This window comes from Megalobrama amblycephala, linkage group LG9 (assembly GCF_018812025.1).
Source record: "Megalobrama amblycephala isolate DHTTF-2021 linkage group LG9, ASM1881202v1, whole genome shotgun sequence".
NCBI lineage: Eukaryota > Metazoa > Chordata > Actinopteri > Cypriniformes > Xenocyprididae > Megalobrama > Megalobrama amblycephala.
In genome coordinates, this window is record NC_063052.1 from 28,721,617 (window position 1) to 28,743,138 (window position 21,522).

Sequence of the window (21,522 nt, forward strand, 5' to 3'; positions counted from 1 at the left end):
GGTTTGTTGTTGTCACGCTGTGTCATCAGGTTTGATTTGATGGTTGTCATAGGAGAGTCCACACTGCAAGACAGTGCCTCAAAACTTCTGACAGTTGTGCAGTGAAGTGAAACTTGACCGCAATAGTCATTAATCTGCTGTCTGTGAACATGTCAAATACGATCAAAGATTACAGATTTTGGTCTAGGATCAGAAGAATCTTTTAGGATTCACAATATTTTGTCTCAGACATGTCCAAATCATGGCAAGAGTCACAGTGTGCCCAGCTTTACTAGACTTGAGTACATCTTCTACAATGAACGTTCTCAATGAAATGTAATTTTGACATTTTTTGAGGGATTTAAAATAATAATAAAAAATGTAATTTGCACTGTAAAACCGAACAGTGAAATTAATTAAATTAAATGAGTTTGTTTCACTCAAATAATAATGAAAGTTCATTGTACTTAATAGAAAAAAGTTGCATGAACTCAAAATTTCTTTGTAGTAAGCTGAACTTAATATGATTGAGTTTAGCTGCAGCAGATTTCTAATTCCCAGCAAGCTTTGCGTCAGACCATATAAATAACTGTTGAAATTAAGTGTTATTTTGTGTGTTTTTGCACAAGATTAACATATGGAGATATAAGTTAATGCTTAATGTTGTGTTATGCTGGGATTCAGGGGGGTTCTGTTATGTTAGTTTTGTAGGGTTACCCCCTGAAGAGTAGAGCCTGTGGTTAGGTTGAGGATGAGCTGCAAAACATTTAAGACCACATATGTTGTTTGATTACATATTTGTAAGTATGTAATGACTCTCTGATAATGTCTCTCTTATAGTTATAATAGCATGTGTTATTTGCTATGTAACATTTAACCAAGATCTGAATGTGATGTTTATGTAAATTAACTGTATGTAATTAACATTATGATGAGTTGGGAAAGGGATGCTGGTGACGGGATTGTTAGTAAGAGACACCTGTGCGCCACACTGGCTCTCAGCCCCGCCCCACTTGTCACAAAAATGTTAAGTTCTACCAACTTTAAAAAAAATAGTTAGTTTACTTAAATGTTTTGAGTTAATAAGCTTCCTCAAATGTTTTGAGTATTCTGAACTTATTGGGTTTTACAGTGTGGTAAACCTGCAGAGATTATAAAATAATAATAAAAAAATAATAGACTTAAATTATTTTTTAGAAAATGATTAGCAATAGCATTAATTCTTTAAAAAGATAAGTAGTAAAGCAATTTTGTTTTGAAATATTGGTTATATTTGAAAAATAATGGTAATTTTCTCAAATGCATTAAACTGGCATGGATACAAATACTACATTTTTAAGAAACTGACACACTTTACACCAGATTTTTCAAAGATTTACTCTTTTTATCATCTCAGATATCATTATTTAACATTGACCCACATATCAACTCCAAACTGTGACTAGAAAAGCTCTCCCCCACAGGTTTGTATTTTTATTTTTATTTTATTTTTTAAAAAAGGACAAAATCAATAGAAACAGCTCTACAAACAGTTAAACAAACCAGAATTATTTACGTTTACCAAATCATTAAAAATACACAGGTCTTATTAGATGAGTGGGCGGTAGGGGCGTGGCCATAACTCAGGCAACCGCAACCTGTCAATCATATACTGTGGCGGGAGCAAAAAACGAGTGTCAGTGAGGATGCCTAGGCTATGATTGCCTTACTTTTCCTGTTACTGGCATCGTGTGTGCGTTTGGACAAAACCCACAGTAAACGCTTAGAGGGATCTAACAAAAGCTCACAGAAGTTCAGTGACCGCAAAATATGACTGTATGAGTTGACATAATTTTTTTATTATTTTTTTATTACACTTATTGAGTGGGTTATTTTTTATTTATTTTTTTCGACGCCTGTCACCTAACCAAAGAGACACCTGCCGCTGAAGACGTAGGCTACTCTCTCCTTGTAATCTCAACCGACAGTTTCTCGTACCATTTTTCTTCTCATGTGGAGGATTTTGTCTCAGAAAGGAATTATTCAGTTACTTGTTCGAGTAAATTCCAACAGACCTGCTCAGGATGCCTTGGATGAGCGTCTCTCTGCCATGGAGTTGCATTCGGGAAAGCGCGAAGCTCTGTGACTGAACAAACTAGCCGTACTGCGGCACGGCTTCGCAAAATAAACGCTTTGCTACTGTCTGACCACTTGCTGAGTCGCAGGAATGTTGTAAAAACCGCTAGTTTTGCGTTGGACTGGGGGACTGAGAGTCGAAGAAGGCGAAGAGACCACAGCAGGTGCACGTGAACGCAGGAATATTATAATGGCTCTCGCGGCGGTTTCCCTCTACCTTCTCGCGCTTGCCTGGACGAACTTGCGCCCGGTCCACGGGAACAACCGCCACGCCGTATACTGGAACAGCTCAAACATCCAGTAAGTGGGTTCATAAGTTTTCTACATCGGATGTGCGGAGATTTAGGTCCCGTACGACGGTTAACACGTAGAGATGGAGGGAGAAAAGATAGGAGAATCTCACGAATACATGTCCGGGACATATTATTTACACCAGAGAATCACAAGAACAGAACTAGATTTTCCCCCCTCAAAGCACAATTGAGCTTTTGTTTAATATGACTTTTAATGCCAATTAAGCACATTTTCATCCCAGATTTGAATGAATGCGTAATTTGACCGGAATTATATTTGTCAGACCATTCTTGTAATATTTTTCAAAATTTATATATATATACCAATTGATTTATTTATAATTATTTTTGGGTGACGCATAACCCGAACATTTTCTTGACAGGTTTCGTGAGATTTATCTGAGAGTTTTGATTTAGGGGACAACTGTCTGGTCACGTGCTGTACATTTCAACTCGTGCGCTGAGGAAGTTGATGAAGTGGCTCCTGATTGAGACATGTTTTCTTCAGCCTCCAGACTGATTTATTTCTTTTACTATCACAGGATTTGATTGTGTGGATTGTGTGCTGACAGGTGATAATTCACATTACCTGACAGCCGACACTGGATAGCTAAATAATCCGAGAGGAAAATCAGTATGGTGCTTTTCTTCACCTTTAAAAAAAATAAAATAAAATAAAAATCTCGCCACAGATCTTCTTCTTCTCCCCTGCTGCCCTGTTCTCTAGAAGAGCTTCTATACTGTAGCCTTTCTTCAGTTTAATTTCTTTTGTCTGTAATTACAAGAACTGTAGTGGTGATGAATGAGAAGTCTTGTGCCTTTAGTGTTATTATCTTAAGATTAATCACATTTATCTCTCCTCTGATAAAAGGGAGGGCGAGCAGCTCCTCCCTCCTCCCCCCACCTCACGTCTATTTGTATTCATCTCATCCACTTATCTCCTAGCTATATTCTGCTTACCCGCTCTCTTCTCGTCTTCTGTATCACTTTCAGTGGTCTTTTTTTGCTGTATTCCCCTCTTTCATCTTAGTATTGATATGCATCACTATATGTGATGGAAATAGCATGGAAATATTCTCATATTCAAACTGGGGGTCAGAGTATGTGGCATGAATGTCAGCGAGCATTGCACTCTAAACATGGTTTCAGCATTACTCAAAAACCTCTAGAGCAAACTATGGGCCCAACAAGCACCAGCTGCAGCAGCAATTAAGTGTGTAAGTGTGTGTGTTTGTGTGTAGAAAAGATGAGAAGAGCCTCATTAATACCCAGGTCCTCATTATCTTAACCGCAGCATCTTCAAAGTGCACAGCAGTCACACGTTTCCCTGTGTGTCACATTCTGTTGATACTGTTATCTATTACCTTTAATTATCCTTTTTGTTTGAACGCAAGTTTTGGTTAGATGTCTACAGATGTCTGCTTATCTTTATTTATACAGCTAGATAAAAAGTGGGCTGTATAGAATAATTTCATTCATTTTGTTGCATTGGTAGTATTCATTATTTTTAAAGGGGTGGTTGATTATGATTTCACTTTTTTAACTTTAGTTAGTGTGTAATGTTGCTGTTTTAGCAACATCTGAAAAGTTACGACGCTCAAAGTGCAATGCAAAGGAGATATTTTCTCCTTTGAAATTGCTTTTTAAGGACTACAACAAATGGCTGATAGAGACTACAACAAGCTTCTTCCATGGTTGGTGACATCACAAACCCCAAAATTTACACAAACCCTGTCCCCAAGAACACGCAACAAAGGGGGCGAGGCCATGTTGGGCTGCTTTAGAAAAGAGAAAGAGTTGTTGTAGTAGAGTGTTGTTACCATGCCGTCATTTTACACCGGACATGCTTCACAAACTAGGGCAACTACATAAATGTATACACTAACCATTCAGAAACGTCCAGTTGCATTATAAAAGTTTTAACTTCTTCCTGAGTCTTTCCATCAGTGTCTGACTCTGGTTTGAACAATGTAATTTTGAACACTGTTACATTTTGGCTGTGTAAGATTCTCCAGCTTTGTTGTTGTTGAGCAACCAAAGCGTGAGCTGTTAAAACTCTGCCCTCTTCTGGAAAGGGGGCCGGGAGCAGCAGCTCATTTGCATTTAAAGGGACACACACACAAAAAAAGGGCGCGTTTTTGCTCACACCCAAATTGGGGCAAATTTGACAAGCTATTATAAATTATCTGAGGGGTATTTTGAGCTGAAACTTCAGACACATTCTGGGGACACCAGAGACTTATTACATCTTGTAAAAGGGGCATTATAGGTCCCCTTTAAATTGTGATATATGCAGTAGAGAATAGTGAAAGGTTTGTGTATGTATGTCAGATACGAAAGAAAAATAGCGAAATATACTTTGAGGTTCTTTGAGTCTTGGCAGGTGCATGTCTTTCTGAAATATAGCTATTTATGAGAATTAGTAATGTTTCAGCGGTTATTGTTGTGTATTAATGTTTCGTGTTCAGAACTCAGTGTCAGGGTGTTTGTACCTACATGTCTCTGTTAGTACAGAGTCTATTTCTACTCCCACACTGGGAGAAGATCTGTAAAATAATGCGTAAACTGACCCAGATTGCAGGTAGCCGAGGAACTCTCTGAGGCCTTACAGCATGAATACTGATCCCAGATCAGTCCTGAGAGGCTTAAAGCTTCGGGCCACACACTACTCAGAAAGCGCATGCAGGCATGGTACAAACTGGAGCAACAATCTCCCAACCAACTGGTTCCCATGAGCCCCTCAAGGGCATGAGAGTGTTTATGGCCCAGTGGGTTGTCACAGTTCTAGGTGAGACCCTCCTTTTGCAGTGAGCCTAACGCTTGGTCTAGCTGAGGTAGACGAGTTAGCAGTGGAGCCGGTAGAGCTCTTTATGTGGGCTAACGTAACCGGGATCACTCTCACTCCGCATCCTGGCACTCACATCGCCGAGACAGATAAAAGAGCAGACTGATAAAAGCGCTTTCATGGATGCGGCGAGAAAACCTTGCTCACGGAGTCTGTTTGAAATTTCACTGTAAAGTCAAGTGAATAGAGGATCATCAATCATGTGAGATGATGCGTCTGGGGAAAATGCCAATTCTGGAAGAAGTCAGAAAGAACGCGACTGCTGGTGTAATATGACAGAAATTCGCATGGAGTGCTTCAGATATGTGTAAACAACTGAAACAAACATTTATAGGTAGAGGTGGGCGATATGGCAAAAATATCACAGCATGATTTTTTTCAGGAAAATTGCGATTTTATTACGATTTTTTCATGTTTGTTTCACTATTTCGCAAGTGACTGAACAGGACAGCCAAATTGCCTAACAAGGTAACAAAATATAAAAGAAAAAAGAATGACAGACCTTTTAGGCCTAAGTAGGGGTGAACGAAGATAAAAAGATTTCTTTTATTTTTTTATCTTTGTTATTACAAATAACAACACAAAAACAAAGATGCACATTACAAATACAAATAATATAATATACAAATGAAATTGTGCTTTATTTTTTTCAGTAGGTGTAATAACAGTAGTATTCAAGAAATTGTAAAAACAAAATACTAGACTTCACTGAATAAATTATATACACTGATTCCTATTAAAGATACTGAAGTTATTCAGTGAAGAGCAGTAAGTGATTTTCTCTTTGTTTTTTTGTTGTTTGATTAACATTAATGACAAGCAGCAGCAAATTTATTAGGCTGCTGTCACTTTAAGACCATGCACGGATCTAATATACAGTTAACGTTCACTTAAGACATAATAAACTGTGTTATTTAGACAGTTTCAGCGCAATAAGACGGGAAAGATAATGTAATTCAGTACTCACACGCTGTTTGACAGGCTTTTAGTGAAAAGCACATGTCAGAACAGTATGCGAATAAACTGTTTAACCGACAAGGCTTTAAAACGCAAATAAATTTTCATGATTGTGAATAACTGCAATGTCATGTGAGTGTAACTCCACCTCTGCGTTAACGTGATGTAAATGTACGTCGAATTATACAGTATGTTGGGACAAAGGCCCCAGAACTTGCACTGTAGCACAAAACTACAATATTTCTTAAAAAGCAGATCGTGGAGACATTTTAATTGTCCATGATAAACAATCGTGATATCGCACACCCCTGTGTAAAGGGTGTTGATTCGGATGGTGAGGATGAGTCAGTAGCACACGGCTGGGCTTTGATTGCATCTGCACGGCCCCATTAGGAGGCAACGCTCTCAGCTTTTGCTGGCACTGGCACTGCAACCCAAGCTCATTACAGCTGTCCCAGCTAATGGAACACACACTCACACACAAAGTCATTTAGTTGCGTTCTGTCCAACGCACACGCAAAGTCCCTTGCAAACAAGTATGCATACTAATGTACTTTATGCGGATCAAACTGACTTGTAAGCCGAATGAGAAGAACATTCATGCACACGAGTGACAGGAAAAATCCAACCTTTTTACACACACACACACACACACACACACACACACACACACACACAGACACACACATTAAATCATTGCTGCTCCCAGGTTCTCAGCTAATTAGCAAAGTTTGATGTGGAACATGTGTAGCTGAGCAAGGTGGCCGTAGGGTACATTTCCTGTGGCGGCGTGGCCTCTTGCACCCAGCACCAGGTTGGTGTCATGGCCCAGTATCAGAGCAGGGGCCTTTAATTGGTCAGCCTCTGTCAACATGATGATAACAAACGAGAGCCCTGCTCTCAGCTCTAGGCTAGGCAACAGTGAAGGGCTTATGTAAAGGGAGATTTACCTTAGAAGAAAGACAAAATGAAATGAAATGTAATATGTGCTGAGAAAGAACGAACATACAGGCTGCAACACTGCGACCTTTAAGAGCTGGGTCAAATGAATTTGAAACTTGCTTGTAGTGAATTTATTCTCACTTGTGGTGTGTTGCTGAATTCAATTTTTGTTACTGTAATTGTTTACCCCTGAAGTAGCTATGAGACCCGATGACTTGATTGTTCAGCTAAGGCCCTGATTTACTAAAAGTCTAATTATATTTTCGAACATAAAATAAGAAATTAATTGAGTGGCCCTGAAAAGTATTTGGAGACTTGGGTCATACTTAAAAATGAATAAATATCAATATACTGTGACATGTCAAACCAAGTTGCATTTGATAGCACACCTTTTTTTTTTTTTAAAGCAAAATAGTTAACAGAGATTACAAGTTTGTTTTAAAATATTAAAACAAAATGAAGACAAATATTTGGATACTTTAATGTTGTCATTACATTAGTTAAACTTGTTTATAGTTAATGTGATGAATGACAACTGTGGTTGCGATGCTAAAACATGTTTGAAGAGAAATAATTGTTACATTATTCTGTTACTCTGGGGAGGAAAAAAAATCAAATCGATAGATTAATAGATTGGAAAAAATCTATTAATCTATCGATTTTAATCGTTAGTTTCAGCTAGAGTTGTCAAAAGTACTGAGTCCGTACTGAAATTTTAATAATGTGACGCTTTGAGCGCTGTTGAGCGGATTCGTAAACGCCTCTGATCGGCCATTGTGTTCACACACTCATCAGATATGTCTGTGATTGGCAAAAATGACCAACGCACGGGAGTTTGGGGAATTTGAGAGCAGGAGAGTTTTAAAGCAGGCATCTATCAGCGCACTGGTCCACGTTAGATGGCTGCTCTCAAACGCTCCCTTATGTATCTGTGTAATTGCTCGGTGAAGAGCGTCATTGATGACTATTTACAACATGTTTTTGAAGCGTTGATCATTGAAGCCAATCACAGACATATCCGATGAGCGCAAGAACACAATGGCCAATCAGAGGTGTTTACCAATCCACTCAACATTCTACACTAAAACTAAAATTTCAGTTCCGACTTGGTACCGAAGTCGGTACTTGTTTTGACAACTCTAGTTCTAGCCCTAGTTTAAACCCTAAAAAGCATACTATAACTATTTTAAAAATAGGTAATTTTAATCTGTTTTAATCTTTTGGTTCTCTTTTTCAGGTTTTATGTCTAGTGCACATCTCTCCTCCAGTATGTGCAAGATTTGGCTGACTTATTCTGTTAATGTATCAACATGCGTGTGTATATGTATATGAATTACAGCACTTCTCATGCCTCCTTAGGATGAATCACATTGTTGTATTCCTTATTTATAAGTTGCAACAGATAAACATCTGCTAATGGCGAATTCACACTGCACGATTTTAGGCCCGATTTTCACTCGCCGACAGATTTTGCGCAGACAAATGCCCGAAAGTTATAGACCAGCATCTTCCCAATCATTTCCTCCTCCATAATCTTTTTTTCTTTTTCTCCTTTTCGCTGCAAATTAGCACACACACAATTGGATAGCAAGTTTCTTGCAGGCTAACATTTTTAATAACAATTCCAGTCTCGCGCGAGAACTCCGGTCTCACATGTGACCTTGCGTTATTTCCTTATCACTTCTTGCTTGTGTTTGGTTGTGAAAAGTTGATTGCGGACCAGACAGAGGTGTCAGCAGTTCTTCCTATTGTAAAGTCATGCAATGTGAAACCCCCATTTTATGTCTCCCTTATCTGACAGACCAAGTTCAGTCCATGCAGCTCTCTGCAAATGAGCTGGTGATTTAAATCAAGTGTGTAAATGAGGGAGAAATACAAAATATGTAGTGTTGTGGGTTCCCAGAACTGTTAAGCACCATTGTGCTAAACAATTGTGCTAATTTCATTATTGGTTTTTGGATTATTCACTTGAAAGTAATTGATTGGTGGACCACAAAAACATACTGAGGTAGTTAACTTGGAAGTGTTAAAATACTGCCACTAATACACATTTTTGGCAGTGGATGTATTTGAACAGCCACAGTGCTTTCATATTTTTATGTAATTGTTGTATAATTTGCGACAAAGCTTTTTTTTTTCTTTTTTTTTTGAGTTGACACTGTGATGATGCTACCATTATGGATTGTTTCTTTTGTATTAGACCTGACCAAATGTATTCTTTTCAACTAGATGAAACAGGACTAATGGGTGGGAAAAACAAGTGGGAAGACTAGGAAAGTTTTTATTTAGTGCACAATCTTCTGTGCTACAGAGCAAATTATCATCTTGACAAATGGCTTTCCTGGGAAATGGAGGCATTGGGTGGAGTGATCAATGACCAGCCGAGCAGGAGGCTTCCTCCTGCAGCTCATTACAGTCACATATATCCTATTAATGAAAAAAAAAAAAAACAGACAAAACTCACAGAGAAAACAAGGTCACATGCAGAGAGCAGTTGCTGACAACAAGAAATGTCCACTCTGGTAAGCAATGCATATAAGCGCTTGTGTTATTCTAATCATGGCTTTCAAGTTTCTTGAATAATTTTAATGTTTTTACATTATTTTGAGATGCCAATTTGGTTTAATGCTTTCCTTCTTTACAATACTCTCAGATACATGTCAAGAATGGGTTCAGTATAGTTTAGGCAAAAGTACAAAAGATAGTTCATTTTTGTAATTTTGACTGCTTGAGTTCTGGACAGATACTGTAGCTGCAGTGAGACATTGGGAGACTGAACAAGTTCTTTCTGTGCTGTTTTATATAGTTGGTAAATTTGAGTTAGAATGCATGCTTATTTTCTTACAGCAGATGTTGCCTATTGAAGACACTGTGTTGAATTAAAATAGTTCAATTTTAAAAGCATGTCTCAAGATTCCTGTATGCCATCCATTTCATCAGTTGTGCTTTATTAACTATTTAGCTGTTGTCACATCTCTGTCCAAATTGAGTCTTTAGTGCTATGCCCATCCCAGACTGAAAGCCACTATGTAGAGTGTTGATCTACTGTAACTGTTCGAACTCTAACCAGTTTAACTGCAGGGTGCCACACAAAATGCCAACATAATCAATCCAGGGCTCAACAATAAGGGGCCAGCGCGAACGATGCTTGGAATATTTGACGGAACTGTCACTAGCCCGATCGGGCCAGTGCTGCATTGTCATGAAAGTTTATCATTTGTAGAAAATTAGCTCAAAGGAAATATGAATAATTAATCATAACTCAATTTAAATAATTATAAATATTTGGTTAATTTTATTAACTTGATGTAGCAGAATTAATATTCAATAATTTAACCTATTCATCCAACGAACACAGTATTAATCATCTATCAACTCTCAGAAAGGGATATTTTTCGGGGCCACAGACAACTATTTTTTTGCCTGGGTACAGTGCTACTCGGAGCATGTAGCTCAATTTAACCTTCTTTTCCAGGAGAAAAATACCTTTGAACTTCACATTCTTTAGCCCCCATTTCCAAATAATTTTCTAATCTAAGTTTTTCAATTATTATTTTTATGGTTTATCATTGATGCCACTTCAAAATATGTGGGTGCTTATTAGGGATGCTCCGATCAGGATTTTTGCAGCTGATACCGATTAACTTTTTTTTTCTTTTTTTTTTTTTTGCCATCGTGATTGGCTGATAAAGATCCAGATAATACAAGCTTTATATAAGTAATACATATGCTCTCTGTTGAATGTCAGTGTTTTTTTTTCCAGATAAGTAATGCCACAGATGTTATTTACAGTAATGCTATATATTGTTGTTTTAAATGAGAATCAAATAAATAGAATCAAATACAAATTTTAAAGTGAACATTTTAATAGGCCTTTTAAAACAGGGCTTATGCAAAACACTATCCATATTAGGATGCACTGGCTTATTAAAGAGCCTACAAGACTTAATGTCAGACTAAACATAATTACAACCCATAAGGGGTAATTAAACATTTTCCAATATGTGACTGAGGACAAAAACAAATAGAAACACTACAACTCCTAAATGAACAAAATGAGCAGTCTGATACAAAAATGATCAGGAATATTATTCAGCAAGTGCTGAGTATTTGTGTGCTTCCTTCCTACCGAGCCACTTGGGTAGGTAAGGCAGTATTCTCTTTATAAATTAGAGCTTTTCTGCATTTTGGGCAGAGTCTATTACTCTTTTCATTCAAAACATATGCGGCTGTACTGAATAGACACTTACCATCAACACTTAAGCACTAAATTTCAAGCACTAGAAATAGATATACAACATAAATTGTATAAGGTAATCAAATGTACAAAAACATAATCTTCACAAAAGTGATTTAGTTAAGAGCAATGAGAGACTGTTGGAATAACATGAATGGCACGGCAGCAGCTTTATTAGCCTACTATAGCCTACATTAACACCAAATGCATTGTTTACGTTCACTTAAGACGACTGTGTTTATGAAAATACTCGCAAAGACGGGCATTTTGACACATAAGTGTGTGTATTTGACCATTCAAGCCCAGTAAGATGAGTACTCACATGCTGTATGAGCAGCAGCTTTATGTGCATGCGTTCCAGGTGTGTGCACTGATCATGCTCAGAACCCGTCTTTCAGACAGCACACGCACATATCGAACGAGCACTGTTTCGTAGCTTACTGTGCGTGAGCCATTTCAATTCACTTGTTCGCAAGGCTAAAAAATGCATTGTTTCTTGAAACTGTGTAATAATTCCACACTGCTGATGACATGACTGCGGCGCTCAAGTCTGACGTTATCAATTTGCGATCAGTTGGTGAGTGAGTCCCAATCGAGTCATAGATTGGCCAATACCAATCTGCGGCTGATCAATCGGAGCATGCCTAGTGCTTATCCATTATGTTTATGTTTAAGGATTGCTTTTGTTGAATACTGTGATTTGAATGATGTAACTTTGATTTAACATAGGCAATGTCAAAAAGGATGTGTACTGTTATGCCCTCGAATGTCTTACTTGGATGTTAAAAAAATGTAATGAATTCAAACCCTGGCTCCTCAAGTCAGTCCTTATGCCAAGGGACTTAATTTGTGCAGGTAGATAAAATCTATTTCAGTCTTTGAGCATTTTTTTTTTTTTTTTTTTCCCAAGAACAAGAGGAAAGTCAGTTATCGATGAAACGGAACAAGGAATAAAGATATTACTGGAGCAGGGAATTATACAAAAGATGTTAAAAGAAACAGAGACTGGCAAATTAATTAACACAGTGAAATTAGGAGCAACAGCGAAGATTAGAAAATTAATTGGAAACGGGGGCTATAGAATGTGAAGTTTAAAGGTATTTTTCTCCTGGAAAAGAAGGTTAAATTGAGGATGGTTATTAAACCACATGGTTTTAGTCATGTGGATTGATGCATTGAGGCAAGCGAGCATGTGTTGTGCTAGTCTGTCGCCGTTATGTGGTGGCTACGCTCTCTAGAAAAGAAAGACAAGTGGATTTGCCAGCTGATTACATGCAAGGCTGTCCATCTGGCTTGGCATGATGGCAAAGTCTCTCTGATTCTGCATATCAAATGTACCTTATTCCAGCATTCAGTATTCAGTCATTCATTGCCAATGAATTACTACGGACACAGAGGAAGTAGGAAATGCCTAAAATTGTATGCATACAAATCATGTTTTCTTTTGGTTTCTCTTGACTCCTAAAAAGCCCAATCAATCGGAACACTAATCGATGTGTGATGTACTTGAGTGAATCTTTTAATTGCTGGAAGCATGATAACCTGTTTTCTCATTGCTCCCAACAAGGCTGGATCACTCCTGTAGAAATGACACATCTGTGCCTAACATCCCCCTGGTCCTGTGCCTACTGCATACATAAAGAGAAAGACTGCCTCTGCTGTCTGAAGGAGCATACGCACAGCGGATAGGTGGATGTATGTGTCCGACCTGTTCCTTCTCTTTATTTTCGGCATGGAGGATGACAGTTCGTAAGGACCTCAGTGAATTCCCTGCCACAGTGTGACTCATGCCTACAGCCTTTGCCAAGTAAAACCAATGGCTTGCTGCGTAATTTCTCGGCGTTCCCTTGGGAAAGTCAGATTGAGGAAAGGGAAGGTGATCGATCCGAGCTGAATGGAGGAAGGGCCTCTAGCCTCCAAATAAATATATAACCATTAAATATGAGGCATTTGGTGCCTGAAGACCGGTCGATTTTGCCTTGTGATAATCAATGCGCAAATTCATTTTTGCTTGAATGTGACAGTGTGTGAGAAATACCAATTAGAATTGAGAGCGGAGTGGGAAGAGAGCAGGAATTGATTTGAATTTGAGAGGAGAGAGTGTAAAGCTTGCCTCTCTCAAACACTCTACCCTGAGGTCACCCCCTTTAAGGAACAAAAAGTGAGAATGCATGAGAGATGGAAAGCTGAAAATGATGGGTGGAACATTTGGTCATCATGGGTCAGTGGAAGTATAAGGTTTTATGAGGGCCGCATTTAACCTTAAGTCCTTAACCTTAAGTATTACAGTAAACTCAGTGAATAACTTGTCCTGCAGTGGTGCTATGAACATGGATGATAGCTGAAATCATGCTGTTCCTAAGTGATCTGACAATTATTTTGTTGAAAATAGGGCTGCATGATTTATCGTGATTAAATCGCATGCGATTTGGCAAAGGCTGCTTGTCAGAGCTGTACGGCTCTGTGATCAGTAGTAAATGCTTCTCCATCTGAAAGCCAGAGGGCGCCCTGCACAGAAATTCAATATATGCCCTGCCTCGGAAGAAGATAACAATCATCATATCGCTGTAGCTGAATAAACAGAAGATTTAAATGCTTTGATTAAACATGACTAATAAACACACAACTTCCTTATTCTGTGTAAGAAGCCGCATCATCTCACAGAAGGATGCTCAACTGTTGTTACGAAATGAGTTTGGAGTAAAAATATGTTATTAAATGTTGTCTTTTGTTGGACAAGATGTTAATAAATACTTCTCATCAGTGGCGTAACTTTGTTTTAAAAAGTGGGTGGGACAGGAATGTGTGTGGTGGTGGGGTGGGTGTTGTATTTGTATCATTACAATAATAAATGCACAAAATGTATTGACATAGACCTAATGTTTAATATGATAGTTTCGTCCTTACATCTTCTATAATACAATATATTGTTAGTCTCGAGAGTATTTACATTAGCCAATAAATATGTGGATCCGCATTTAACTTTAGAATGTTCTGATGGACTAGGGGTAGAGTTTTTGTTCAGCGTTCCAGAGGTCCTGGGTTCTAATCCACCCTCGTGTAATTTATTTTATTTTTTTCTCATTAAAACCAAAGATGTTCATCAGTGAGTGTATATAAAGAGCAGGGACACGTTTATGTGCATTTTTTTTGTGATTTCACCAGAGTTTCTGGCCGCAACAGCGTTAAGCAATAGATTGAAGCGATCGTCTGTGTGAAGACTGAGCAGTGTGCACGAGCGCAAAGAGAACACTGTTGCGCCACTGATAATAGCAGCAACGAGCACTCAACATGATTTCAAAAACAACACATCCCAGCGCCAGTTCGCCTATTATTTAACACAAATGAATGAATTGCTAATCAACTAGAGATGTTTCTTTTGTATTAGTATACATCCGTGCTTCGAGCTGTTTCAAAAAAGTGGTGTGGACAATATAGACCCTGGCAAAAAGTGGTGGGGACATGTCCCACCCGCCCCACCCGCAAATTACGCCTGTGCTTCTCATGCCTGGAAAGATGTTTTATGCGTGTTGCTTTTTCAAATGTACATTATAAGTGATTCAAACTCGCAGTGCTTTTCAGATGGATTAGCATTTGGAACCATACTCCACTGACAAGCTGGCCATAAAAAAAAATAATAGCAGCCTTTGCTATTTCATAATCGCACTAAGAATCACGTTTAAACGATAATCGCTATTAAGTTCAATGTTATTTTTTGTATCGTGCGATAAATCATGCAGCCCTAGTTGAAAACTTGCCAACCTTATAGCAATACCTCACAACCACCCAGAGCACCGGTGCATTGAGGTTTGGTGAGTTTTGCACAGGCAAGCACCACTCGTATTTTCTTCAATATTAAAAACTACTTTAGTTCTCATTTTCATTAGCATCTTTTTCCAGTTGCCATTACTTATGCAATTACTTGTGAAAATTAGGTCTGAGCGATATGGACAAAAAACTGTATTTATAATGCAATGCTAATCAAAATGCTATTTCAATCACTCGACTGATGTTATGAAGTGAGTTTGGAGTAAAAACACGATATTAAATGTTGTCTTTTGTTGGACGCTCCCGCTCGCGTGCTTTCAAAAAACTTTCAAATTCAAACACTTCTGTGTTCTTTCAAGCGCTGACATGCGTTGATCATTGAAGACAATCTCAGACATATTCGATGAGCGCGTCAACACAATGGCCAATCAGTGCCGTTTACAAATCTGCTCAACGGTGCTCAATGCATCACATTTTTAAAATTTCAGTACCGATTGGTACCAAAGTCGGTACATTTGACAACACTAATGGGCATCATACTATCGGTGAGACTGAATAAAAATAGATTAGAAATGCTTTGATTGATTAACTCCCTGAGGTCTGAAAACGCGTCGGCGCGTTTTGCAGGATTTTTTTCACATTGCAGCAAAACAGACTTAAAATACTCCGTCATTTCTTGTCATAGAGACATAAGTAATATATCAATTGAAACTATAGAATGTCTTCTTTTATTTGTGTACACTCAGAGTAAAAACACAATGTTGTGCTTTTTGTAAAATAAAGAAAACTAACATGATGCGTGATCTCTCCTCTCCCTCTGAACGAAGTCCAATCTGATAGTTCTCAGAAAATGAACTGTAACTTATGAATACTAATGACAAAAAAAATGACATTTATGTCTAAAGATACGTTGAAATGTCAGGTTTTAAATCGTGCAAGTGAAATCGAAAACAAACATTCTGTGTTTATGTAATCTGTATGAAAAGAGAGCCATGTCAGAAGTCTGTGATTCAGCTCATTATCCGCTAATGCGGACACGCCCACGGAGCCAGCGCTATTCAGACGCAAATTCAGAGGCAATACATGCATTCATCGTCTCAATCGTGTATTTATTGTCTTGAAAAGTGTTTATTTGGATGTTAAAGCAATGGTTAGCGATCTCTAGAAGACATGCCGTTAGTTCCTAGTTCCTTTTCTTCTTTATATGAATTTGTGGCCTAAAGGTGTACAGAGAGCGTCCTCCGGCTGCAAGTATGAATTAAAAACACTATTCCTGAAATGTCCTCTTCTTCTTTAGAATAATTTGTGGACTAAAGGTGTACAGAGAGCGCCCTCTGGCTACAAGTATGAATTGAAAACACAGTATCCAGCACTCATAGTGATGACAATAAATATTACTTCTCAGTATAGAAAATTGACATAAATATATAAGAATCCATCAATATTTCTCCAAATGTGCATGCTTTTAAGCTAAAAGCCTATATGAAATGCCATAGAGGTAACATAATTGTTCAGACACTTTGCATCACAGAAATACATTATATTTTAAAGAATATAATAGAATACCATTATTTTAAATTGTAATAATATTTCACAGTATTGCTGTTTATGATGAGCTGAGACATTATTACAGAGGGTTTTTTTCACAGCCTACCTGACTGAAAGGCCTCATTAATATGCAAGTCATTTCAGGTCATTATTATGTGATTCTTTTGTCTTCTCAGGTGTAAATGGCCCATTATTCATGCAGATTCACGCCTCCACGCATACTGTGTTTCTTGACAAAAAGTGTCTTACAAAAACTAAATCAATATATTGTTTTATATGAAGGAGTACATTTTTACATAATTCTGAAGCAAAAACTCTAGTCTACAACCTCCAATATCCAAAAGTCTTGTGAACACAGATTTAATATACTTTTTTGGCCTTATTTCAGTGACTTAATTTTTTTGTTTTTTCAATAACCACGCATAAACATTATTCCTTCAAAAATACAAACATGTACATACATGTTCCTCACATATTATTGTAGCCTAGTTTGTGCTGAATACAGTGTAATGACACTTTTGTCATTTATATGTTTATGAACAACTGAAAAAAGCACAAATGTCAGGGCATGTCAAAACTTCTCCAAGCCCCAAATCAGCCTCAGACTCCAGAGGGTTAAACGAATATAATAAACAGAAGACTATAACAATACATGGTTTATCTGTGTTCTTCAAGCCTTCTCGGGTATTTCCATAATAATAAAGTGTATTTATAATGCAATGCTAATCAAAATGCTATTTCAAACACTTGACTGACGTTATGAAGTGAGTTTGTAGAAAAAACACGATACTAAATGTTGTCCTTAGTTGGACAAGATGTTCATAAATGCTTTTCATGTTTGTATGTTTGACGTGTTGCTTTTTCTAATGCAGTGCTCTCAGATGGAGAGTCATTTACTACTGATCACAGAGCAGCTCTTCACTAACACACTGTGTACATATTTATATAATTAAAAATCGGGGGAAAAAATCTTAGCCTTTGCGATGTCATAATTGCACTAAGCCAAATCGCGATTTTGATTTGATTTCGATTAATCACACAGCCCTAGTTATTTTTTTATTTTATTTTTTTCTAGGGAGTAGAGGCTGAAGTTTGACCTAACTTGTGCACTATAAGTGTTGGGAAAAACTCTAGTGATCATATTAAAACTCATTTTGTAGATCTTTAAATAGTGCCTTTAGATGAATGTAATACTTAAATGGACATTGCATGGACAATGCATTGGCCTCAGAGCACTTCAAGTGCTTCTGTCGGGTAGTTGTACAACTCCATTTAATAATCATTGTAGCTAGCCACTTTATATTGCTACAAACACAAATAAAGCCTAGTGAAGTTTGTTCAGGATAGTATATGAGCTTATAGTCAGCATTTTGTTGTCTGCAATTGCTGTATTAATGTTGAGGCTCATGGCCCCAATATCTGTATACCTTCTTACCACTGTATTATGGTCCTGAGGTGGATTAAGTACTTAATTTTATGTGAACAGAAACAAGGCTGTGAGCGATAGAAGTGCATTATGTTGATGTTTTAGTCAACACACCATTGCAAATGTATTTCCTTTTCTTTCTGTCTGTCTAAGATAAATATTCTTTCTGTCTTTCTTTTTCTTTCTGTCGGTCTTACAATAAATAATCTCTTAAGTTAATGTCTTAAATACTGTGAATTTGCTTGGCAAGTTCAGCTTTCTTACAATTGGCACATTTCCTATTCAAACAGGAATTTGGGATAATGCATTTAGGTCATATTTTAGATTAGAGTCCATTTCTCACTTTCAACTAACTATTAACTATGACTTTTGCCTCAAACTCCTTATTACTGCTTATTAATAGTTAGTAAGGTAGTTAAGTTTAGGTATTGGGTAGAATTATGGGATGCAGAATATGGTCATGGAGAATAAGGCACTAGTACAGTATGTGCTTTATAAGTACTAATAAACAGCCAATATCCTAGTAATATGTATGCTAATAAGAAGCTGGTTAATAGTGAGCATCAGACCCTAAACTAAAATGTTACCTGTATTTCAAAGTGATTGTCTCTTTTGAACATTTTTTAACATTTATTTTGTCATAACCTTTTATTTATTTATTTTACTTTACAGCTGTAAACGATCATGCTATTACTTAGTATTGCTAGTCAAACTTGCTAGTATTAGTTACAGGAACAATACATTTATGAACAAACATTTTTCCACCCCAGTTTGAAGACCCTTGGAATAGACTGTACTTCATTCACTCAAAGTCTTGTTTTCATTTGCATCCAAATACAACCTGCACTATTTTTAAGGGTTGTTTTGAGCCATGTCTTTGCTTCATTCCAGGTGTGTCATGTGAAAGAGAAAAACATGTTCCAGTGGACTCTGTTTATTGTATGAAAGGTACCTGCGTGTGTGACATCACTCCCTTGAGTCCCTCTGATTGCCTCCCTGGAGAGTCACTGTCAGCACTGTGACCTAATCATCACACTTGTCACAAGGTCAGGTATTCTGTATGCAGTTGCCATGATGACCACAAAATAACAAAGAGCCATACACTTTTTTTATTCATTTCTTAGTCATCTGACAACTGTAAAGGAACTGTATTCCACTATACTTACAACAAGTGCAAGTCTGACAAGAAAGTGCCATTGGACATTAAAGGTCCCGTTTTTCGTGGTTTTTTGAAGCTTTGATTGTGTTTATAGTGTGCAATATAACATGTGTTCATGTTTCGCGTGTAAAAAAACAGTATTTTTCACATAATTTACTTATCTGTATACCGCTGTTTCCACTGTCATAAAAACGGGCTGATGACTTCCTTGTTCTATGAAGTCCCTCCTTCAGAAATACGTAACGAGTTCTGATTGTGCCAGCGGTTCCTGTGTTGTGATTCGACAGCAGCTTAGCGAACCTTGCCCGGAAAGGTCACGCCTCTTACCATAACGTGGAGATGCACACGCTCAGTGTTATTGTAAACATGTCTTTAATTTTACCCTATCAATTTGAGCCGGAATCAGACCCGGTGATTGGACTGCGGGATGAAAATAACAGCGTTTCGACGACATGGCGACAAACACACTCTACAAACGCAACTCTTGTGTATTCCTGTGGGCGGAGGTTAGTCAAAAAACTGTTTTAGTGACGTCATTAAAGAAGGAAGTAGAGGGATGTAGTCCAAACTGGCCGTTCGATGTAGGCGACTTCTGTTAAATAAAATATCTCGCTTGGCATTGAACTTTGAGCTTTAAAATTTTACAGATTTTATTTATACTCTAACAACAACATTACACACTAACTAAAGTTTGAAACATGGGATCACGAAAAACGGGACCTTTAATGGTGGAAGAATAGCAACGGAATGTCTCTCTAGAACAAGGCGAGCGAGAGTGCACGTGAGTGCACATTTGACTTCAATCACCATCACAAGCCATTAGTATTCCATCAGCTCCAAGGTTATGGAGTGTTCACTTAACTGAAGCTCCAAATCCTGCAGAGATGGGTTTCCCACTCCTGACAGGTAAAGCCAATTCCAGACTCAATGATTTGAATGCAAATGCTGTAGTGGAGAGCCACCCTAACTTCAAGTCCCATTGTTTTATTGTACAGTATGTCTGTGACACTGAAGAGGTACCTATTATTTTCACTGGCTAGATAAATTGCTTTTGTTCTCAAGATGCAAATGTTCACACATTGCAGTGTGATGGCAGTCACCAATCCATGGAGTCTAATCGGTTAGGTTAACTTGAGGAAAACACAATATAATGCATATTTTAATATATATATTCTCTATGTATATTCATTGTTTTATTCTGTTATTATGTAAGCATAGCAAAATCTCCAAAGTTTTCACAATGTACGGTATGTATATGTCTATTTGTTCGTTTTTTTTATTTTTATTTTAACATGCTCAATTCAGTTTTTACACTTTGATTTCATCTAATGCTAACAAAGTCAGTCTTTAAATATATTTAAGTATTATTAAATAATTATTTGTAAATAATCACTATAATCTTTAATCAGAAATTGAATGTCTATTTTCATACTGTACATTGATTATAATTGTGATGCCTAAATTAACGTCTGATTCATTTTGTTTGTTAGTGTTTTATTTTTAATTCATTTAGACAAAAGTATAGAAATGTAATGCTGGCCCTTAAATTAAAATAATTATTGACATATTGGTATTAGTTAGAATAGTAATATTTTGTGCATGTCTGGAGAGCTCTGATTTAATAATTGTAAGTTACAAGACAGTGTGGGATAATGAAAACTGGCAGTTGTCTTTAGGAAACTTGACAGGCAAATAAAATTCACATTTAGAGTCATATACTCTTTTTCTCAATTTTACATCACCAGCAAAATCATTTCAAATATATTATAATCAGGACTATGTGAGGCGTCAACTTTTAGGCCATATCTGTAATTTAGAATTTTCATTTGCTCGAATCTCTTTTTGCATTGTTAGAGCATGACTTTAACGACTGTACCTCTGGGTGCCATGTCTGAGATTTTCTTTCTCCTGAAGTCTAAAACGTTTGATTTTAATAAAGAGACAACCACCTCTGACTCTCCCTTGAGTGCAGTTTAATACGAGGCACTTCAGACAATTCATCAAAAAAAGGCTATTTTGAATCTGGACGTAATAATTAGTTATTCTGTTATAATTTAGAATTTGCCTATTGATGCAGTAATTATAAGATTTCAGACCCTTTGGCTGCCATCAGCACAGTAATGAGAACATCAGAGGGAAATTGAAATCTCTCTCCAGTGTTTTGCACATTCACTCATGCAAAAATGTAATTCGACCTCCCTTCAGTGGCAGTCGGGGGCGACCAGAAGTTAAATGCAACTACTTCAAACATCC

At 37.4% G+C, this 21,522-nt stretch overlaps 1 protein-coding gene across 2 annotated transcripts in view; it reads left to right on the forward strand.

The window, feature by feature from the left end:
- Positions 1-1,563: 1,563 nt before the first annotated feature.
- efna3a (ephrin-A3a) overlaps positions 1,564-21,522 on the forward strand; it is a 113,754-nt gene continuing 93,795 nt past the window's right edge. The window contains exon 1 of one of the 2 annotated variants that reach the window (XM_048202539.1): positions 1,564-2,394. In XM_048202539.1, the coding sequence (XP_048058496.1) occupies positions 2,285-2,394 (110 nt within the window). In that variant the 5' untranslated portion in view covers positions 1,564-2,284. The remainder of the gene's footprint in view (positions 2,395-21,522) is intronic. The other variant, XM_048202538.1, reaches the window with a different exon arrangement.